Genomic DNA, 22,710 nt, shown 5'->3' on the forward strand with positions numbered 1-22,710 from the left:
AAAATCAGGGATTTGGCTTCTTAAAAAAAGAAATTGCTCAAGTTCTGTTGAAAATAAATTCCAGCTGGTTCTAATGAAGTAGGGTTCCATCCAAAATGGGTTGGGCAGAAGCCTTGCTTCTATTCTAGTTCAGGGAAGATAAGGATACCACACTAAACCTTAGCAATTACTAGGGTGCACAGACGTCGGACACAAACTAGTACAATATCCTTAGGGGGAAAAAATCATTTTATGACCTATAAACCACATAAAGGAGCAAAATCAGAGACAGTCTTAGATGAAGATGCTGGAGAAAATGTGCACTGCTAAACTCCCAGCTCAATGTGTTGTCTGCATATTCAGAACTAGAGGACTAATTTTAGCATTCCTGCCAAAATTACAGCAAAGAGACTGGGAGTATGTCCCCCAGTGATGGTACCATCATGTTTGGCACCGTCACGCTCACACGACCCACTAGTTCTGCCCAGGGTGCGTGCTGAGGACAGGGCATGGTGCACCATGTCCAGCACCTCCCAGAACGTGTCAGGCTGTGAAGGATGGGAGGAAAAACCCCAGCAGCAACACTAACACTGCCGTGGGAATTTGTCATGGTGACACTGATGGTACTGAGAGTCCTACATTGTAATGATTGGTTTACAATAAAAATTACTCCAAATGCTGGATCAGAAAAAGTATGGTTCAGTCCATCAGGTCACTGTCAGCTACAAATTAGGCTGCCCATCCCTAGGCAATGGGGAACATAATTGGCTTTCTCCATTGCTGGTTTTATTTTTCTCTCTTCTGTTAAAGTCATACCCATTCCTTGCTTGTACTGGTGCAAATACAGAAAAAAAAAGTCATTGGTGCAGAAAGGCTCTTTCACTCTTTACACCCAGAATAAGTGCAGCAAGTTAGCCCTGAATTAGCCTTGGCTAAAACTAGCCAAGGATTCTTTGGGAGACAGCTTTCTGTTAGAGCCAGATTACCTTAATGGAAGAAGAAAATAAAGAATAAATAGATATTTTAGCAAAGGGACTTCTAGGAGAAGCCTTCCATTAAACCAACCCTTAAATCACAAGCAGTCAGTGCTCTGGTTCGGTCCCCAGGGTAACACGAGAGGGGCTGGGGAGGCCGGAAATCTTTTATTTTCTATTCCTGCATGTATCACAGTAACTTTAAATCCTGCTGTAATTTGCTGAAGACAGGATGAAAATATACATATCTAATGCCTTCAACAGGATGGAAATATACATATCTAATGCCTTCCTTCCATCATCAGGACAATCATTTTGACACTGTTGGTTGCAAGGCAAATTTTTTGCAATGTGATGTCTTGGCGCTTCTACAAAATGTGATAACACAAGATGAAGTTATGAAGCTGTGTCGGACTAAAATAGCCACAAACAGGCTTTCCTGGGAACATATGAGCAACCTGAAAACATTACTACCCCCAAAGTGTCAGTATGCGTTGTTCTTGCTGCCAGGAACACCGGTGCTGCAAATGTGAAGTGGGACCATTCTCCATCTTGGCATGACATACAGCTGTCAGACAGTCAAGTGTCTTTCTCTAACCCTCCTTCAAATCCATCTATGTTAGTATTCAGCTGTGTATAAACTCCAAATATTCCTATCTGTCTTCCTCCTTGTGCACAAGGACTATGCCCTTCCCTGGATAGCAGAGCTTGCTTAACACATTTCCCTGACATCGCAGGATACAGCGAGACTCTGAAAAGGAGAAAATCCACTGAAAAAATAAATATAGCTGACTAAGTAGGAGTGGGGAACAATGTCTGTCATCTTAACCTGTCTGTCATCCTAACCTGGAGAATTGGCTGCTCTCCTCACTCGACTCTCCCTTTCTCTCCCTCTAACTTTAAGGCATTTTAGCAGTCACCTGTGTACCTGGGAAAGCCGCTTGGTGCTGAAGGCTTGTCTGAGCCCTGGTTCTGCGGGGACAAACGGGGACATGTGCCAGGCGAGGGGAGCAGGGAAGCAATCAGAGCGATGTTTAGCTGACCTTCATGTTGCACGCAGGACGGAAGAAGTGCGTCTGTGAAGGACTACTCATAACGGTTGTGTTCATCAGCGAAGGCTAATAATTGCAAGGACAAATTGGAGCCCTCTGTAAGGTACAAGTGGCTGTAAAGAAGTTAAGAATTATTTATCATGCCCCTTCTCATCAGTTCACGTTGTTTGCATCACCCTTGCCTTGCTGCATACGCGCACGGAGGGCAGGAATGACGCCGGGGCACTGCCTTGGCATTGTCCAGACAGGAGGTGCTCAAAGCAAAGGATAACAAGCAAATAAATAAATAAATAAATGTTTGGAAAGACGCATGCGATAACGATCGGGGCTTATGAAGAACTACTGGAAGCCGCTGCTGCCGTTATTGCGCTGCTGTTGCTATTACGGTCACTCCTCGCCCCGCTGGGAAAGCTCCCGGGGAGGAGGCACCCTGCGGCAAGGGCGCCCACCTCCCGGCCCCCGCCCCGGCTGCGCGGTCGGAGCGCGCCCCCTGGGGGAGCTGCGGCACCTACCGGGCGGCTCCGCACCCCGGGGGGGTCACGGGGAGGGGCCGGCTACTCCCCCCGGGTGGGAGACGCCATGGTCAGGGGTCTGGGTTCCAAGGAGGACGGGATTATGCTCCTGGGAATAACGGAAATATGAATAAAATAAGCCTGGCGTGCACGAAGCCCGGCACCCGACCCCAATAAATCATAGACTCACAGAATCGTGGAATCAAATAAATGGACGCGATATCACGCGTCGGGGCATCAAACATCTGAGAGCGCCCCGCCGCCGCTGCAGATGGGCTTGGGTTGGGTTTGCCGTGATAAGGCTTTCACGTGACGCCGTGTTCGGGTTGTCGGCGAAGCCCAGCGGATTAGTGTCCCCTGAAATCTCGCTAAGCAGCTTGCCCTAAAATGTGCTTTATGTGGATCATTCGTGAGACTGCATGAGACAAAACGTTAATTATTGCTATAAGAATAAACATGTGTATTTTTTATAATTCTGTTTGACACACACGTCTGCGCTCGGGCTGCATTGTGCAGAACTTCGCTCATTTTTAAAAACTCCATAAAGAGATTCAAAATGTCAGCCTGCTCTAAATTGTAAAATGAAATTCAAAGCAAAAGCCTTTTACCTTTCTCTTTAATTGAATCCAGCTGGCCTCCTTCTACACTGCCTTGCAGTCATTTACAGATATGCAAATAGTTGGAAAAAAATGTTGCCATTTTCATCTGCATTGCACACCAGAAAATCAGACAATGCATGTGTTTTCATAGGTTTTCGGCAGTTTTGCCATTCTGCTGCTTTCATGTTTTAATCCAGTTTAACAGCGCAATATCTTTTAGTCATGTATTTAAAAAAAAAAAAAAAAAAGTCAGTCTCTACCTGGACAACGCTGATGATGTCCATTTGACAAGCTGAAAACTTTGGCATCCCCAGGGAAGCTTTCAGCATCACCTGTCAGTGCGAGGGGGAGACCCGTGGCTGCGGGGAGAAGCAGTGAGAGGTACCACCGGTTGGAAGTGTTGGAGAGGACGTGGATCTGCTGCCTACCATGGCTCCTGCTGCTGCGGGTGGATGAGATGCACCCACGGCACCTCTCCTTGTCCCTGCACTCACTGCTTTCTTGAGTTTCCTATACCCATAGTGTTTTGCTGTGTTGGCCCATCGCTGACTTCCTTGTGTCCGACTTGGGCCACGTGTCCTACAGGTGGGGGTAGCCCTGACGTGTCTGTGATGAAGCTCGGCAGTAAAACTGCTCTGGCAGGGAGTCACCAAGGGCTTTCTCCATCTTCTGTGTCTAACCTGGGAAAGCCTCAAAGTCTGAGAGCCTCTCTCCTAACACCTCTATAAGGCTGGTCCCATGTGGCTTCAGGATGAACGGATTCTCCCCAAATGACAGCTGCTTAACTGGCCAAAAACAAAATCACATTTTAAGCAGTGTAATTTAAAAACTTAATAACACCGTCTTCAAAGGTTCAACCAGCAAGAAACCAAATGGAAGGTTTTGCACTGGAAGCAAACAAAATCCCTGAGCTGCTGGGCTCCCCTAGGCGGCTACAGAAAGCAGTGCCTGGTTTAGCAGGATGGGATGCACCCTTGCAGCTAATTAGGTGATTATTTGGGGCCTTCTGTAGCAAGATACCAAATGTTGGATCTTCTGTGATAGCTTATTTAGAAAAACCATGAAAACCACCTGCTAAAATGAGTAACCTTTGGGAGAAGTACAGCAAGGATGTGGCTGAATTTATTACACACCGAGAGAGTTTTAGGTACAAAGAACAATCATGAGCACATTCACACACGTTGGTCACTGGCCTGAAACTTTTCTGTGTATAATTTTCTGTTCGTACAGTACCTTGCATGCATGGAGGGAAACCTTGGCACTCCCACGGTGTAAATTATTATTATTAATCCTTATGTTAGACTACTTCCACATCCACAGCAACCTCTGTGGGAAAGTGCAGAAGCTTGCTGGGTGGAGAAAACAGTTGCTGTGAACCTGTTTTCAATGATTTTTTTTCTAAGAAGGTTAGCACAGTAAAACATAATTAGCCTTGAATTTTCATGGGTCTGTTGTATATTTATCTTGATATATTAATGTCACCTTGGTTGCAGCCTTTGCAATGGCACCACATCACTCAGGTCTTTCACTTTATTCCTTGATACTGCTCAGCAAGGGAGGACAAATCAGACAGCATCAGCGTGAAAATACGTTTGGAATATAACAGCTTGATTACTGCTGACCACCCAGAGGACAGGTGTGACACATATTTATGGGCTTGATTTTAAACCAATATGCGTTCATTTCATCTATGATTCCCTTACATGTTTTATTTTGACAGTCCCACAGTGGTGTTCCTGCAGTCTTCTGGCCATAAACCTTTCACAGTGGGATGTGTAGCTTATTATTTGGTGTGCAGGCACTGTGCACCCCACAAGCTGATGAACTATGTACAATTTATTCATTGGATTTTAAGCCTAGTTAAATCAACAGCTAAAAGGAAAGTTCCTTGCGCTCTTTGAAACTAAGATTTAATACTAGAAAAGTGGTTAGGAAAAGCTGAGTATTTGTCTGGATTTTACCTTACACCATGGTACAGTCCTTCTTACACTATGAGCTAAGATTTCTGTCTATATTCAGGAATAACAATTCTCGGGAACTCATTGTGCATTTTCTTGTACTGAGTTTTTTTCCTAAAATTCCAGCTTCTGGGAGTTGACTACCTGAGAAGCTGTTTTTTTATCTAGCTAGCCAACTGGAGATAGATGGATGGTGCATAAAGATAGAAAATGAATGGAAAATAAAAACCCTAAGCACAGAAACCTTGAAAAGATAAAGATAAATAAAACCATACAAGGATGTAGATATGCATGCGCATGTGTGTGTTTGCATATACATACATATGCATATAAATATATACATATATATCCTTCCCAGATTACAATTTTAGCCAATTGCATGAGTTCAGAATTTAGATATATGATGCTTCATTTATAGCTTATCTGTACATATCCTGATGATATGAAACTCTCAGTTCCTTCATGTTATTTTTTTTATGTCATTGTTTCTACTGGGATCTAATTCCCAAACTATTTTTATTACATTTTCCTACTGTATTTAACGAGGATATAAATATATATATATATATATTTTTTTTTCAGGAGTATAGGAGTATAGTATAGGATCACAAACAATTTGTCCCTCAACATGAATAATCACAGAATTGTGGGGTTTGAGGGATGCTCAGGGGATCCATCCCTAATCCATCTGTGTGCTACAGGAACTGCTCTCTGATGCTCCTGGCTCAGGACCTCACCTGCATGTTTTTGAGCCTCTTATGCCAGAGGCTCAGCCACCCCAAAGTCAGTTTTTGCCATCCTAACCATCAGAAACTTTTTTCCTAATATCTGATATGAAGCTTTCTGGCTACAAATTAAGACCAATTTCTTGTACTCTCTATGATGCTATTCACAGAGAACAAAGTATTCCCTTTATTTTTCATATATAATTCAAAAGTATCATCATGTTCCTCCTACTCTTCTGTTTAGAACATTCCTAATTTACTCTTTCCTCAGAGGTCGTGCTATCTAGACCTCTGATCCTTCTCATACGTGTGCGTTTGATGACTATCTGGAAGTAGTGATCAAAAATGGTGGTTCCCGCTGCTCCTTGTAAAAGAAACTCGGTGTTACATAAAACAGCCAAAGACTAAATGGAGAAAACCTATCACGGTATTGAAAACATAAAAAGCAGCTATTTGCCGCAGCTTTTCTCTCCTGTACAAAATAATGCTACTTTAATTAAGACAAGGAAACAGGGAACTACTGCATATAAGGGATGGCCACACGATTCAGTTTGCAATAATTTCCATTGCCTAAGTTGGAAGGGCAGCAGCCTCCTTCCCTAGCCATGGGTCAGCTCCGCCTGAAGGCTGAGCGAGGTGCACTCAGGGGTACTTTGGCTGCTTCTGTCTCTCTCCATTTAATAATTTCAGCATAATAATATCTTAAAAGCATGCTAATGTGTTAATGTGTCATGCACTGGAAACCCAAGTATTATGGCTCATAGTTTTACATATTAGAAAAGATCCAAGAGTTTAAGACCAGCCTCTCTTCTGCCATTTCTGCAGACTTACATTAGTCCACAGCTTCCATTACACATAACTGAAATCAGAGTGAGTCAGCTCATCTCGAACTTCATAGCTGAGCCCATTGAGGATGAAAGATCACCTCTTATTCCTAACCAGGGGCTACTATAAGACCTGTGTCATCAGCAGCAAAAAGAAAGGAGTGCAAGCCTTGCAGGAGCAAGGAAGACATCATTCTCACCATCTCTTCTATGGCCATTGAACTAATTTTTCTAAGAGATTAAAATGACTATCCATCTTGCTGCCCCTGTGCTCAAAGATAAGGGCTGTCTCTATGCCCGAACTGTCCTCAAAGAGGACCAACAAGCAATGGTGCTGACGGGTGTGTAGGAATGAGGAGAGAGAAGTAGTTAACAGTAAATGGAAAATTCTGGCACCATGGGGCTGGACCAAAGTGTCACCATTGACATCACTAAAAGTAGGATCAAGACTGATCTAAAAGCAATTTTGAATATGAGCTTTTCTTTCCAAATGAGCAGTAAGTGCCTTCCTTCACACGGAATCCAGTGCAGTAATCGTGGCTTCTATTACACTTTAAATTGATTGGCGTTATGGCCCAGGAATGGGAAATTGCCCTGGCATGATCTCTTCGGGCTCATGTTTCTAATTCTGGCAACTCTAAATCCAGATGCCCTGAAAATCCGTGCTGTTGCTTACAGTGTGTGCTGTCAGGTTATCTCTGTTTTCATGGGTCCAGACCAAATAAAGCAACCGGGATATACGCAAGAGTGGCCCACAAGATGGAAAGGAAACCAAGCAGAGTTAGCAACTGCAAAAGGAAATGTTTACGTGCAGAGTGCATATGTGTAGAAATAATCCCACATGATTATTTTGGAATAAATCACAGAGTCACAGAATCATAGAATTGTATGTTCCTGCTAATAGAACTCTGACGTTATTTTCTGCATTATCTAAGATTTTTTTTGTATGCATGCAAGGTATCAGCTATCTTCTGAAGCTCTGTGTCCTACCTTTGGGCTCTTAGGGAAATGGAAGGAGAAATTTAGAAAGCACCTTTCTAAGTCCATGTTCTTCCTTTGCATTGGTCCATTGGTCCATGATCTGTCACATTTAGGACACCAGAGCCTGTATTCATGCTACCAGGTAAGAATTACTTTCTCCACCGAAGAAAAAAATAATATAAAAAGCTTAAAAAATATGCAGCACGTTGGCACAAAAGTGGATGTGGGCTGCAGAATGACCTGTCTGAAGCATGGGAAGAGCTGAAGAAGCTCCCACCCCGCACTGAAGCAGAGCTCATAACTCTGTAGTTTGGACGGGAAGAGATCGCCCTTGGGGAATTATTCTACCTTTGATCCACACACGAAATCCTGGCTGCTGTCAAAAGAAGTTGTGCATGCCTAACCACGGCCGTAGATCATTCTAATAAAGGCCAAAGAGAAGCTCATATATAAATGGAGTGCGAAGTTTTTTGACACTGGCTATAATAAATATCAGCACATTTAGAAAAAAATGTGGGCTTACGTGTCTGAGGTGGGAAAATAGCTATAGCTGTGCCTGATTTAGTGGAAAGAAATATTTAAGGCCATTGAATCATTAGATAAAAACTGATCTTGAAATGTCAGGATTTGGTGAGGATAACAGAACTGTCAATTTTGTCCATGAAAATCTCTCTTTTACTTTGCCTACTTTTTTATTTTTAATAACAATCCATTAAAAATACTGCACTCATGATTTGCTGGTATTTGCTGTTCTATTTTAATGCTATCCATTAGTTCTTTCATCCTTTCTTTTTAATATTTACTCATATCATCAAACACTGGGCAAAATTTCTCCGCTGAAAAAAATCCCAAGAGTAAAAACCAATTACATATAACTTGTTACTGAGGGCATGGCTGGGGTTTCTGTACAACTTCAGTGTCCTTCTCTTGAGTTTAAAGTAGCTGAGGAGTTTCACATCGGAAGCACAATGTGATGATTTAATCTGGTGCATTGTTATTTCTTAACTTCATATATAAAAATACTATGATGTATGCATCACTTAGAGTGGATGTGGCCTGGGAAAAATTCCATATGATATTATATAGATGATAATGAGGTGACTAATTGTAAAAAATGTGGCCAGGAGCATCAGTTCAACATAAGAAGCTCTCCAGCCTGAAGGATTCCAGCTGGAAAAGCCCAGTTTAAAATTCTTACATCTCCTCCATTTCATGTGCATTCACAAACGCTTATGCAGCTCAAATAATCTGTCCTGGTAATTTATGTCTGGCATGTCAAATACCAGGACTGCACGCCGAAAAGGAAGCCAGCCTTCAGCTGAGCAGCCAGTCCCAGGCTGGAGGTGACTCAGGGTCCTCAGCGGCTCCCCTTGGAGCTGATGGGACTGAGCTTTGGCCAACCTTGCTCCCAAACAGGCAGCAGCCCCTTTGTGCTGACTGGAGGGCACAGGACCGAGCCCTGTGTTGAACTCAGGTCCTCTGGGCATGGGCCTCAACTGTTGGTATGGTAGGCTGAGAGGTTGTAATTCTCTCCAAAAAACTGGGATACTATCATGCAGGGTTCAACAGAAAAGTTCTCTTCCAAGCCAGGACTGTAGGTAAATTCCACCAGTAATTTTGTTTCCCTTTCGGTTTGGTAAATGAACTAAGTAGTCGAGAGGGAAAAGAAGAAGCTAAGCCTCATGAATTGTTTCATTGACTGGTATGCAGAGAAGATTCTCTGTTCAGATTTTCCTCTGTCAACATTTTCAAAGACACTAAAGTCGTTCAGTTTAAGCAATGTATAATATAGAAAAACAAGAACTTTTGAAAGGTTCTTAAAAAAAAAAAGAAAGAAAAAAAAAGAAAATAAAAAGAAGAGGAAGAAAGAAAGAAAAGAGAGGAGATCTCAATTTTAAATACATTTATCTTGACACACCAGACAAATGGAGTCTCATGAGGACACAAGGGGGATCTCCAGACCAGGGAAGGAATTTTAAGCCTTCGCCAGGCTTGAACACCAGGCAGACAAGTGGCGTTATCCGAAGTCTGCCCCTTCAGCCTCTGCAGCCATGAACATTTCCATGCAGGACCACTCTCTGCTCTGCATTTTCCCCAGCCCCACTGACTTTCCGGCCTTCCCTCAGACTCAGGGATGCTATGAAGGTCCCCAGAGGCGGGGGCTGGCTCTGCCCCATGGGAAGCCCCCTGCAGCCCAGGGCCTGCTCTCCCAGAGCACCCTACTCTCTGAAACAAGTGCACGAGGCTTGGATTAAGCAGCACGGCAGCCTGCTGGTGTCTCGCAGCTCTGGTCCCAAGCCCAGGCTCCCACGCATCCCCCTGCCCAGGGGATTTGAAGCCCAGTCCTGGCTGTGCAGGCTTCTCCAGACCCCTAGGCAGAACCGCAGCCAGAACCCAGGCGCTGCCTGCCCCTAAATCCTCACAGCGCTCAGATCCAGAACCTCTAAAATGCTCCCTGGCTTTAGCAAAATACAGAGAGCCAGAAAGCAGCTCCCATCTATAATAATTACAACAGAGTTTCCCTCGTCCTTGCACTATTTATTGCTTTCGCCCTTACCATGGATTGCTCGAGACAGAAGAGGCTATTAAAGATCAGAATATTTCTTTCTGGACAGGCAGAACTTTGGTAGAAAACTCCCTCCTTCTCTCAAACATTGCCACTTCTATTAGAAAAGGAACGAGTTGGTTTACACTGCAGATTGAATGAAGCATTAAATGACTGCGTTACAATGACTGCAGTGGGGGGAATGGTCGCCTCCAGTGGAAATGTAATGCTGTAATGATACGTTCGTAAAGGCACAATAATTGTTCAAGTATCCTTGTCTAATTTGTCACAAAAGTTGTCCGGGGTTTTTCTCTCCCTTATTTTTTATTTTTTTATTTTATTTATTTATTTATTTTTTGCAAGCCGTCGGGGAAAAGGTGCATTCAGTAATTACAACCAAGGCTGGGAAGAGGCAGGCGGGAGGGCACCTGCCAGCCCCTCACCCGGCTGACACGCATCTCCCCTGACTCCACGGCTCCAGGACGGGTTTGGCAAGGAAACAGCTCGCTTGCCAATACTAATTATTATTATTAATAACCGAGTGACGTCCCAGTCTCGGTTGCATCAGCCCGCCGTACCCTGAGCCGGAGCTGCTGCCAATCTGCCGAGCCTGCTCCCAGCAGCTGGTGGCAGCAAAAAGGGCCGAGGCTGGGAGCTGCTTTGGGGAGGGGGGCGGCCAGGGCGACTGCTGACTTTGGGCTGGGGGGGGGGACACACCGTGGGACACGGGGTTTTCAAGCCGAGCAGCGCCGGGAAGGGCCAGCACCTCTGGGCGAGCTCCCAGCTCCTGCTCCTCCCTCCGCACGCCCGCAGGGAGCATCGCGGTGCCGTGTGTGTGTGTGGATGGGGGGGGGGATGCCCCTCCTGCGGCCCCGAGGGTGTGCCGGGGGGGTTAGGGGGGGCTGCTCACATGCAGGGACAGCCGGGCACAAGGCGGGGGCACCCCCCGGCCAGTGCCACCCCCTCAGCACCCGCCGGTTTGCATGCACGGGGCCATCCCCCCCGGCGCCCCCCCCCCGTCCTCCCGTCGCCAGCCCAGCGGCGAAACTTGAAGGCGGCAGCCCCGACGTGGGGGGAGGACGAGCCCCTTCCGGTGGCATTTGGGGAAAGTTGCGGGGTAGCGGCAGCGCAAGGTCCCCAAACACGGCGGGGAGCAAAGGGGGGTGCTGGAGGTGGGGGGGGGGGGACACACAGTTCGTCTCTCACGGCTCTGAGTTGCTGCTGGAGCCCCCCTGCGAGCTCGGCACAAGCCCAAGCCGCTACGATTTGCCCTTTCGCCCTTCCCGGTCTCCCCCCCCCCCCCATTTAATTCCAAAGGGGGTGCCGGGTGCGTGCCGCCCGCCTCGGCGGGGGGATGATGCTGCGCTTTAATTAGGAGGGTGCGGAGCGCCCGTGCCGCACCGCTGAAGGAGAGCTCGGGAGCCTGTGGAGCATGGGGCCCGGCCGCGGAGGCAGCGCCCCTGCCCGCCGAGAGAGCCGGGAGGAGGCGGCGGCCCCCCCGGGCGCTCCCCCCGACCCCCGCAGCTTCGCCCGTCAACTTTGTGCTGCCGAGCCGCGGTCGCAGTTAAGTCTCCCCCCGGCCGAGCCGCCCCGGGGAAAGGGGACTTGGGGTTGAGGGGGAACCGGAGCCTGCCCGAGGATGGGGATGCGCGGCTGCGGAGGGCCGCGGAGGCAACGCGGGGCCGCGATGCTGCCCTGGCCGCAGGTGGGATGCCGGGGGTGCGACACCCCTAGGCGAGGGGGGGGGGGGGGGGGCTTCGCCATCCAACTTTCAGCCGAGGGGGAACCCGCGCAAGCTGCGCGCCCCTCCGCGCATCCTCCGCGGATCGCTCCCCCCCTCCCCTCCCCGCAGCCCCGTTACCTTCCTGCGGCTCCCCGGGGTGGGGGGGGGAGAGATGCCGGCCGGCAGCGCTGCCCTCCGCGGGCGCGGCCGCCCTCCGCCTCCGCGCAAACTCCGCGGCGGCGGAGGGAGGATGCGAAAGGCGCCGGGTGTCCTCCCCGAGGGTTTGGGGCTTTGCCTCCCGGCCGGGAGGGAGGAGGCTGCTGGATCCCGGAGAGGCTGCGAGGCTCGGGCGAGGTTCGGCACCGGCACGGCCCGGAGGGGGCGCGGTGCGGGGAGCCGGGACCCCGGGACCCAGGGACCCAGAGACCCCGGGACACCCGGACCCGCCGCTGCAAGGCTGCGAGGCTGGCGCTTGCAGTCAGGGCATCTCTGATTCCCTCCGGAGTTGGATTTTTTTTTTTTTTGTTAGAAGAGGTGGTGGGGGAGGGATGCGAATTGTGACCCATCCCGGCGGCTTTTTCCTCTCTGCTTCTTCTTGCCTTTTTTTTTTTTTTCCTCCCCCATCTGCTCGTTTCCCACTTCCCTTCCTCTCCGCCAACCAGCCCCCTCCTTCCCTCTCTAAAAAAAAAATTTAAAAAAAAAGGCAGGGGAAAAAAAAAATGTATAGTCAGGGCTTCCCAAATGCGCGCCCCCGACCTGGTGCCAAGCGCGCCCCCTTCATTTGTTCCCCTTCTTGAAGCTCATTTTCATGACGTGGAAAAGCCTGATCCAGGGCAACAACAGCACCACACACACACACACACACAGGGAGCAGGAGAGAAGCCCGAGATCCTCCGCCGCGCCCCAGCCCTCCCGCTCCGCGCTGCCGGTGCCCGGAGAAGGCGGCGGCGGCGGCGCTGGAGCCTGCAGCAGCCCCTCTCCTCCCTCCTCCATTGAGTGTGCCAAACAGCAGCTCTGCATCCTAAAGAAGATCATTGAGGGGCTCATTGCATTCCCAGCACGTCTCAGCCTTGCTTCTTTTTTTTTTTTTTTTTTTTTTCCTTTTTGCCTCAGCTTCAGCAGGAGTAGAGAGAGGGAGAGAGACAGAGAGGGAGAGACAGAGAGAAACCAGCAATCTTTAAACTCGAGCTTTTTCCCCCCTTCCCCCCTTTTTTCTTTTTTTTTTTTCCCTTTTTTTTTTTTTTTTTGGAACGATGTGCTAAAATCTCTCCTGCAAACCGGTAAGTACAAGCTTTCTGGATCCTTTTGTTTCCACGTAGGGTCAAAGACACCCCCTCTCCCCAAAAGAAGATATAATAACCCTCTTTATTTATTTTTTTTTATTACAGCCCTTGCAGAAGAGAAAGAACTTAAGTGGCTAATATTTTGCAAAGGAGACAGAGAGACTGATACTGCAATATAGCTCTCATCTCTCTCCCTTCTTCCCAATTAGATGCTGGCTTTAATTGCAGGGGGTATTTCTCTTTTCATGCTTTCAACCACCTCTTTCCCACAGGGGAGGGTTTCATTCGCAAGTTGATCCTAAGGATTTCTTTTCCTTTCGCATTTCTCTCCCCTAAATGCATCTTTCTGCTCTTAAGTTTGTGGATGGGGGTCAAAATTTTCCAGTTCTTATGCGTGGAAGGGAAAAAGGACCATTTCTATTGAGAGATTAAGACCGAAAGCAATGATCGCTCCGAATAATTCTAATGGGCATTTCAGTGATTCAAGGAAGGCTGCATCACCGCCGTTATTATTACCATCCTTAGCATTTCTCCATGCCCATACATTTGAAATATCTGGTGAAAGGAAGGGTGAAACCATATGTTGAAGGAGCTGCATCTCATTAGTACAGTATTATTTTCATCTGATTGGAGAAGAACCGTGTCTTCATTCGGAAACGTATATAGTAGGATAGATAATTTATCGGCTGGTAAGTGTCAAGGTATTTTTTCTTCCACTTTCATCTTTTTAACCGGGTCTCCTGCTTGGTCCTGGGGGCGCAGAATACCCTAATCCAAGGCAGGCTGAGCGTTTCAATCCTAGGTGCCTCTTTAGCTGTCACTTCCCTTTAGATCTGCTGATCGCATGGGCATGTGCTTTAGAAAGATTAATCATCTCTAAATGCTTTAATCAGCTAAAATGACTAATATGTGGTATGTATTTATCTGATAATATACCATTCCATTAATTCATCTGTGTGTTTGAAAGGGGAATGTTTTCTTTTAAATCAGGATTGTTAACCGTTTACTCTTTTAAAGACGTTGTGGTGGCTTCTGAAGGGAACTGTTTTCTCAGGGACATTAGGAAACCTTGCACATTCCTTTGAACTTACATATGGAATAATATCGAGCTGGCAGGGAGAGAGATTCAAGGACTGAAATTCAATAACTTTGGGAGTTTGCATGTATAAAAGATGTAGTGTGACACTGGAGAAATCTGCCCACTGCTACGAGATTTCCCCCCTGTAGTCGACACGGGCTACGATGGCTATAAAGCCAAAACTGCAAACAAGTATGAAATACATGCAGTTCTGAACGCTGGTCCTATGGCGGAAAACACGCAAAGACGCAACACGTTCTGCCTGTGTGCTCCTATCGTTGTATGGTCTGCATGTGCTGTCCTCTTTATAGGTGGCATTTACCAAAACGGGGGGCGGAGGGAGATGAGGGAAGCTGATATCGCGTGATTAAACCCTTTAACATCTCTTAAGTATAAATCAGGGCAAGGCTCGCACAACCGACAGCCCTAGAGTTTATTGTGAACGTCTACCCAACAGTTGCTGAACTTTCCAGGAGTCTAACACAAGTCTAGCAGGTAGGGGCTTGGTAAAAGGAGCGGGGCAGGAGAGAAATACTGAAAATCTGCATTTTTTTTCCCGTTGCAGTTTTGTAAACGTCAACAAATGATGAAACCTTCCTCGGCAGAGACGCTTCATAAAGGAAGGATGTTGTGGATAATTCTTCTAAGCACAATTGCTCTAGCATGGACTACACCAATTCCCTTGATAGAGGACTCGGAGGAACTTGATGAACCCTGCTTTGATCCATGTTACTGTGAAGTGAAGGAGAGCATTTTCCATATACATTGCGACAACAAAGGATTTATAAATATTAGTCAGATAACAGAGTCATGGTCGAGACCTTTTAAACTTTATCTGCAGAGGAATTCCATGAGGAAATTGTACACCAACAGTTTTCTTCATTTGAACAATGCTGTGTCTATTAACCTTGGGAACAATGCACTGCAGGACATTCAGACGGGGGCTTTTAATGGGCTCCGAGTTCTGAAGAGGTTGTATTTGCACGAAAACAAATTGGACATTTTCAGAAACGACACTTTCCTGGGTTTGGAAAGTCTGGAATATCTGCAGGCAGATTACAATGTCATTAAGCGGATTGAAAGCGGGGCATTTCGAAACCTAAGTAAATTGAGGGTCCTTATCCTAAATGACAATCTGATCCCCATGCTTCCCACCAACCTATTTAAGTCCGTGTCCTTAACCCACTTGGACTTGCGTGGGAACAGGTTAAAAGTCCTTTCGTACCGTGGGATGTTGGACCATATTGGCAGGAGCCTGATGGAGATTCAGCTGGAGGAGAACCCGTGGAACTGTACGTGTGAGATCGTGCAGCTGAAGAGCTGGCTGGAGCGCATCCCCTACACCGCCCTGGTGGGGGACATCACCTGTGAGACCCCCTTCCACTTCCATGGGAAGGACCTGCGGGAAATCAAAAGAAGTAAGCTCTGCCCCATGCTGTCCGACTCCGAGGTGGAAGCCAGCCTGGGCATCCCTCAGCTGTCGTCCAGCAAGGAGAACGCGTGGCCTACGAAGCCGTCCTCCATGCTGTCCTCCTTCCATTTCACCGCTTCCTCCGTTGAGTACAAAACGTCCAACAAGCAGCCCAAGCCCACCAAGCAGCCCAGGGCACCCCGGCCTCCCCCAACCCCCCGCGGCCTGTACCCCGGGCCAAACCAGCCGCCCGTGGCCGCCTACCAAACCAGGCCCCCGATCCCCATCATCTGCCCTACCGGCTGCTCCTGCAGTTTGCACATCAACGACCTGGGCCTGACGGTCAACTGCAAGGAGCGAGGGTTTCACAACATCTCCGAGCTCCTGCCCAGGCCCCTGAATGCCAAGAAGCTCTACCTGAGCGGGAATTTGATCCAGAAAATCTACCGCTCCGATTTCTGGAATTTTTCCTCTTTGGATCTCTTGCACCTGGGGAACAACCGCATCTCCTACGTGCAGGACGGGGCCTTTATCAACCTGCCCAATCTCAAGAGCCTCTACCTGAACGGCAACGACATCGAGCGGCTCACCCCGGGCATGTTCCGGGGCCTGCAGAGTTTGCATTACCTGTACTTCGAGTACAACCTGATCAGGGAAATCCAGCCGGCGGCCTTCAGCCTCATGCCCAACCTGAAGCTGCTCTTCCTCAACGACAACCTGCTCCGCACCCTGCCCACCGACGCCTTCGCCGGCACCTCGCTGGCCCGCCTCAACCTGCGCAACAACCACTTCTTGGCGCTGCCGGTGGCCGGGGTGCTGGAGCACCTGCACGCCATCGTGCAGATCGACCTGAAGCTCAACCCCTGGGACTGCACCTGCGACCTGGTGCCCCTCAAGCAGTGGCTCGAGGCGCTCAGCTCGGTCAGCGTGGTGGGCGACGTGTTGTGCGCCAGCCCCGAGCGCTTGGCTCGCCGCGACCTGCGCTCCCTTGAGCTGGGGGCGCTCTGCCCCGCCGCCCTGCGCCCCCCCGCCGCCGCCGCCGCCGCTGCCGCCGCCTCGCCCCCGGCCGCCGCCGCCCCCCCGCCGCCCTCCGCCACCGGCGCGGCCGCCTACGAGCTGCCGCCGCCCGCCGCCGCCGTGCCGCTCTCCGTGCTCATCCTCAGCCTGCTGGTCCTCTTCTTCTCGGCCGTGCTGCTGGCCGCCGGGCTCTTCGCCTTCGTGCTGAGGCGCCGCCGGAGGAAGCGGCCGTTCCGCGGGCCCCGGGCGGAGGCGGCGGAGCTGGGCGGCCCGGGGGGCTTCCAGGAGGGCGGCGGCGGGGAGCGCTCCCCGGAGAAGGCGCCCCCGGCGGGCCACGTCTACGACTACATCCCGCACCCGGTGACCCAGATGTGCAACAACCCCATCTACAAGCCGCGGGAGGACGACGAGGAGGACGAGGCGGCGGCGGGGGGCGGCGGGGGGGAGGCGGCCGAGCTGCTGCGGGGCGCCGGAGAGCGTTTCGCCGCCGCGCCCCCCGGCCCGGAGCCGGGCACCAACTACCGCACCTTGCTGGAGAAGGAGCAGGAGTGGAGCCTGGCCGTGTCCAGCTCGCAGCTCAACACCATCGTGGCCGCCCACCCGCAGCATCCCGCGGGCGGAGGGCTGGCGGCCGGCGCCGGGGGGCCGGGGGCGGCGGCGGCGGCGGCGGGCGGAGCCCCCCGGGACCGCGACCGCCCGCCCCCCTGCGCCGTGGGCTTCGTGGACTGCCTGTACGGCACCGTGCCCAAGCTGAAGGAACTGCACGTGCACCCCCCTGGCATGCAATACCCGGACCTCCAGCAGGACGCCAGGCTCAAAGAAACCCTTCTCTTCGCGGCCGGCAAGGGCTTCTCAGAGCACCAAACCCCCACAAGCGAATACCTCGAGTTAAGGGCCAAACTCCAAACCAAGCCGGATTACCTCGAAGTCCTGGAGAAGACCACGTACCGGTTCTGACCGCCGCCCCGCCGCCCGCCCGGCACCGCCGCATGCGAGGGGAGGCTCCAGCTGCGCGCTCTGCCCGCCAGCTGTGCGCGCTGCGGGCAGGGCCGGCCTCAGAGCAGTAATCGACGAAGTGCCTTCGCAGACTTTTGCCAGCAGATGTTAATCAATCATTATTTTTTATACTGAAACTGAGACTTTGACTGTGCCATGTCTAAGGTATATTATTATTATTATTATTATTATCGGGGATCTTTGTATTGATCCTGGTTAAGTAAATTCCATGTGTGTCTCTTTTTTTTCTTTCTTTCTTTCTTTTTTTTTTTTTCTTTTTTCTTTTTTTCCGTTGCAGTAAACTTCCTCTATATTTTCCCTTGGAGGGGAGGGGGAGGGAAGATGGCATTTTGTGGCTTGCTTTCTTCTTGCCCATCATGGCACAGATTCTGTACATTTATTTAAAAAAAAAAAAAATGCAAAGAAGCAAACGAGAGAGGTTTGCTGCATGCCTGGAAACTGCAAGAGGGAAGGGAGGGGAGGGTCTTGCTCGAATGTCTCACTCTTGTCTCTCTCCCTCCCTCGCACGCACACGCACCCACCCGCATCCCCGCCACCCCGCGGCAGCCCGGCCTCTCCGCGCAGCGCCCGCCGCCGCGCAGGGAATCCCGGGCGCCGGGGGAAGCCACCCGGAGCCGAGCAGCCCAAAGGATGTAACCACGTGGCGCACACACCTAGGGGATGCTCAGTGACACTTCATCATGACGCCATGGTTTTTTGGAGGACATCCGCACTTTCCTAAATAAAAGCAACATGCAAATATGCAGGAAAATAAAAAAAAAGGAGAAAAAAAAAAAAAAGCTACTGGGCACCTGTCACTAACAGCTTTGTAGGAAGCACTTTTAATGTTTTCTCTCATACACACATACATGCACACACACGCACACACACGAGAGGTACAACAATGTGCATATATTTATTCTGTAATTTCAAGTGAATATAAATTGTAAAGGTAATGTTTAATCATTGTACAGTGATGCGTCTGGTATAGCTTTCCTAATAAAAAGTTTTGAAAAAACATGCATATATATATATATATATCCACATATATATATATATAGGAATACAAAGCTTGAACCTTAAACGTCAGCTTCCCCCTACTGAGATTTCCTTCTCCCACCTTAACCTTGAAAGCTATTTTATTGATAACAGTTCGATGCACTGTGATGTTAACAGAGAAAAAAAAAACCAACACCTGTACAGCTTCTCTTGCCAAGATACCACCCGAGACTTTTACAAATCCGATTTGCAATCCGTATTCCCACGCCGCACTGTACTTACGGCAGTTCCCTTGCATCTCAAACCAGTGCCCTCTCGCAGGGGCACTGCTGGGGCTCCTTCTAAATGCGAAGCGAGCAGTCAAAGGGGGATGGGAGGGGGCATTAAAGCGCTTTTCAATTTTGGAAAAAATAGTTGAATGTCTCTGGGAAGGGATGCGTAAAGCTCCAGCCACCTCCCCGCGGCCGGGGGTCTGCCTGCCCTGGCGCGGCCGTTTGTTTGCTCCGCGCTGGAACCGGAGTGAGACCAAAAGGAGGGGAGGGAAGGTCCCGGTGGTATCTTGGCCTCGGTCCCCGGGGTCGGCCGGGCGGCAGCGGCGGCTCCGCTCCTCATCCTCCGCCAGGTGGCGCCGCAGCCCCAGCGCTGCCCGCCCGGCCCCGGCCCAGCCGAGCGCAGCCCCCGGGGCCCTAAACCGGAGCCCCCGGGGGCATTGCACCGGGGCCGGGGGGGCTGCGGGGGGGACAGCCCACTGCCGGCATCCCCTGTCACCGAGCACTGTCCTGAAGGTCTTCAGATATAGAGTTTTATAGCGAAAGATCGAATATATATCTATAGGTATCGTTTGTCTTAACGGAGCAGCAGGTATGATAATTTATCCATAATAACAATAAATTTATATTTGTGATTTTTTTTTTTCACCCCCATCTGCGTTAAAAAGGTTTCCCCCTTAGGGCATTTTTTTTCTGGGTGCTGTTCAGGGGACAAGGCTCAGTCACCTTCTTGGCGCGGGGCAGTGGAGCGTGGTGTCACCTCTCATCCAGCTGTCCCTCCGGCCTGGTGGGAGCAGTTTTGTCCCACCCAGCACAATGCATATACCGGAGATAAAACCATGGACGCTTGTTTTCACCCCAAGTGTCCCCTTTACAGCTTCACCAAGTATGCTTATTGCAGGCTTTTTGGTCTATCTGTCTTGGAGAGGCAGCTGGGTGTGACATTAGGGTCCCAAGCACTGGGAGTAGCTGTATGTGCTTTGGGGTGGAGAGGCAGCTCCAAATGTCTGTAAATCTATCATTGGCTCCATAGCTTTGCTAAAGAAATGTTATACATTTGAAGTTCCCAAATTCCTCTACTGAGCTGATAGTGTTTTATTACTGCTGCAATTCATCTCTAGTCTGCTGGGCATGGGGTTCTCTTTTCTTTCTTTTCTTTTTTTTTTTTTTTTTTCTCCTTTCTTCTTCATTGTTGTTACCATTGATTTTTTTATTTATTTTTTTTTTTTATTTATTTAAAGGACAGTGGAAGAGCACGGACCTGTTAAAAAATAAACATCAAAGTGCAAAGGCCAGATCTTTCTTATGATAATCATTATAATATGATAATCAGAATTGCATTGATAAGCGTACATGCAAGTAACACGTGGAGCTATACAAACCAGGTTAAAGTACAACCCCTAGTGAGAGTGGTGCTGTGTACATTTGGCAATGTCATCAAACCCCAAGTGTTCATACTTGTATCCAAATATAGTAAAGCCAGTTGCAAATAATGTTTATATTTTAATTAAACTGAAGAAAGGCAAGAGAATTTCAACATAACTATAGGTAGCAATCTCACCCGTGAATGGTGAGAAATCTATTTATTCAGTGGAAATAAATTTGTTCTATGAGAATGGAATTTTGTATTAAAAGAGATAATTTTGGCTTACATTGAGTTATTTTTCTTTCCTTGTGTAGGAAACTTTCTTTTCCTTGTGTACTGGGAATTCACTGGAATCATTTGGGGATAGTTGCCTCTGGAAATATTGACAATACTTAACTGTGATATCTAATGTATATTATGATGACTTCTATTTTGCTATTTCATTGTGTTGAGCTGAGGCTGAGTGGGTGGTAGCATTACTTTCCACTGCAGGAAACGAAAGTGGATCCATCATCTCTGGTCTGTGACGGGTGACTATTTACATGCTGCGACCTGGGTTACTCCTAATTAATAGGGATTATTCTCATTATCAGCAGTGTTATTGGTAGCATTAATAATATTGGGAAGGAACCAAATAAAGTCAATGATCCACATTCACATTGGAGCTGTTTGATGGGATACTATTTCAAATAAATAAATACATTTTTTAGCTTATTTCATTATTGTATAAGTAGCTGGTATCAGCTTCAGCAGTTCAGCATGTGGCAGTGCTCAGAACCTTTGTGTAAATCTTTCACCATGTGCTTGGCTTATTCACTCATTGTTTATACTGAAATTCTTCCTACAGGTGGAAAAGAAACAAGTCCAGGTAAGTCCCAGTCCTAGCTGATAATGGCTGCATACATGGGAATAGATAGTGGTGGTGTTCGGTGCTCTTTTGTACTTCCTTGATATTGTCATAGATGTAAAAGTAATATTTTACCTGGGTTAAAAGATTTGCTTGAGGCTTGGACAATGCTTTGTGGATCCCTGGGTTGCATCAATAGTGATGTTAATTTTTATGGTATAAATAATAATCTGACTTCCAGAACACTTGCCATCTCTGAAAGTCTGTCACAGCACACCAGGAACTGGACTGCTTTAGTCAGGTGAATACTACAAAGAGGTTTATTATTAGATTCAGTGGATGTGAGTTAAGCTGTGGTAACTCAAGATGTTGTCAGAGACCCTTCCAGAAAAAACAAAACAAAACAACAAAAAATGACACTTTTGTGCATATCATCACTGCTGATTTGGTTTTAAGCAAGAAATGTGCATTTATGGCCAACTCATTTTCTCTGCTATAAACATTTAGAGCAACACGACAGACAGGTCTCTACATAATATCAATATGCAATGTTCTACATTTCTGAAACACTAAAGTATGCAAGCAGCAACTCATGAGTGCTATGCTACTTCTACTTTAGTCGTATTTCAAATGAAGTTGAACTGTTCCCATGAACAATATGTGATGAGCTGGCTTTATGTATTACAGAAATGTTCACGTGAATAAGGTGTGCAGAATCTGGCCCTAAGTTTGGAAGTTCACTGGTTATCTACATTACTCAGCCCTAGGATATGACTTCTGGCAATGGTTCAGACACTTAGATGTGAACTTGTTCCAGAATTGCACTTCTTACAAAGGCATTTCCTTTTCCAACATGGATTTACATACATTCAGAAATCAGACTGCTGCACATTGCATATTCCTATTTTCTGAGTTTTCCAAGACTTGGTTCTAAATCTGACTTCCTCATATCTGAGTTTCACAATGAATTTATGTATGGATTATACAGTACAAAACAATTGTTTCCATGGGAGAAATGTGGAATAAATTTACCCAATATGTAGTTTCATAACTTCTTCATGCTAACAACGTCTCTGTACAAAATATGCTATTTTTAATACTTTGTAAAGCTGATGTGAGTGGGAATACAATTTTTTTTTTCCCACTTCTTGAAAAAAGATTCTGTTTTAATCTGGCAAACACATCTAAGTCCCAGTTCAAAGCCTGTTCCTCTTAGTGGAAGAAGTGGAATGTGCTTGGAACAAACTCTTGTGTGAGCATGGACTAAAGGCCGAATCCTGCTCCAGTTGAAGCCAGTGATGAAGTACTACATTGCCACTCAGTTTTAGTCAACAGACTCAAATGAAGAGCAAAGTCTCATCTCAGAAAATTGCAACCTATATTATGTGGATACAAGTATATCGAGACAAGCTCTCCATGTGACTAGAAAAAAAAAATTGTTACCATTTTAGTAAATTTTTTGATTGACCTCATTCACAAACTAACCAACCCTTAGCACTTTCTTATTCTAAAATAAGAGGATTTGCATGAAGACAAATATTAGTGTGTCTCAGTAGATTCAAGAAATGTGGA

General features: G+C 47.9%; 2 protein-coding genes across 8 annotated transcripts in view; one reads left to right on the forward strand and one right to left on the reverse strand.

Moving 5' to 3' along the window:
• LOC310903899 (uncharacterized protein) overlaps positions 1–12,438 on the reverse strand; it is a gene marked incomplete at its 5' end in the record, with an annotated part of 39,894 nt that extends 27,456 nt beyond the window's left edge. For 4 of the 6 annotated variants that reach the window (XR_014587909.1, XR_014587910.1, XR_014587911.1 and 1 more), the window contains one exon: positions 12,011–12,438. Coding sequence is in view for 1 of the 6 variants with exons in the window: in XM_083847949.1 (XP_083704075.1) it covers positions 12,011–12,438 (428 nt within the window). The remainder of the gene's footprint in view (positions 1–12,010) is intronic. The other 2 variants (XR_014587912.1, XR_014587913.1) reach the window with 1 other exon arrangement.
• Positions 9,521–21,127, forward strand: SLITRK3 (SLIT and NTRK like family member 3). 2 transcript variants are annotated; one of them, XR_014587908.1, is made up of 3 exons: positions 9,521–11,854; positions 14,799–17,822; positions 20,167–21,127. XR_014587908.1 is itself a non-coding variant. In XM_083847948.1 (2 exons), exons 1-2 carry the CDS (start codon positions 11,789–11,791, stop codon positions 17,616–17,618), a joined length of 2,886 nt encoding a protein of 961 aa, XP_083704074.1. In that variant the 5' UTR covers positions 9,521–11,788; the 3' UTR covers positions 17,619–18,457. The 2 variants fall into 2 exon arrangements, 1 of the variants encoding a protein (XP_083704074.1); XM_083847948.1 differs by lacking the exon at positions 20,167–21,127 and having other exon boundaries at positions 14,799–18,457.
• The last annotated feature ends 1,583 nt before the right edge of the window (positions 21,128–22,710 follow it).

The sequence above is a fragment of the Anser anser genome (assembly GCF_964211835.1).
Source record: "Anser anser genome assembly, chromosome: 9".
Classification (NCBI taxonomy): domain Eukaryota; kingdom Metazoa; phylum Chordata; class Aves; order Anseriformes; family Anatidae; genus Anser; species Anser anser.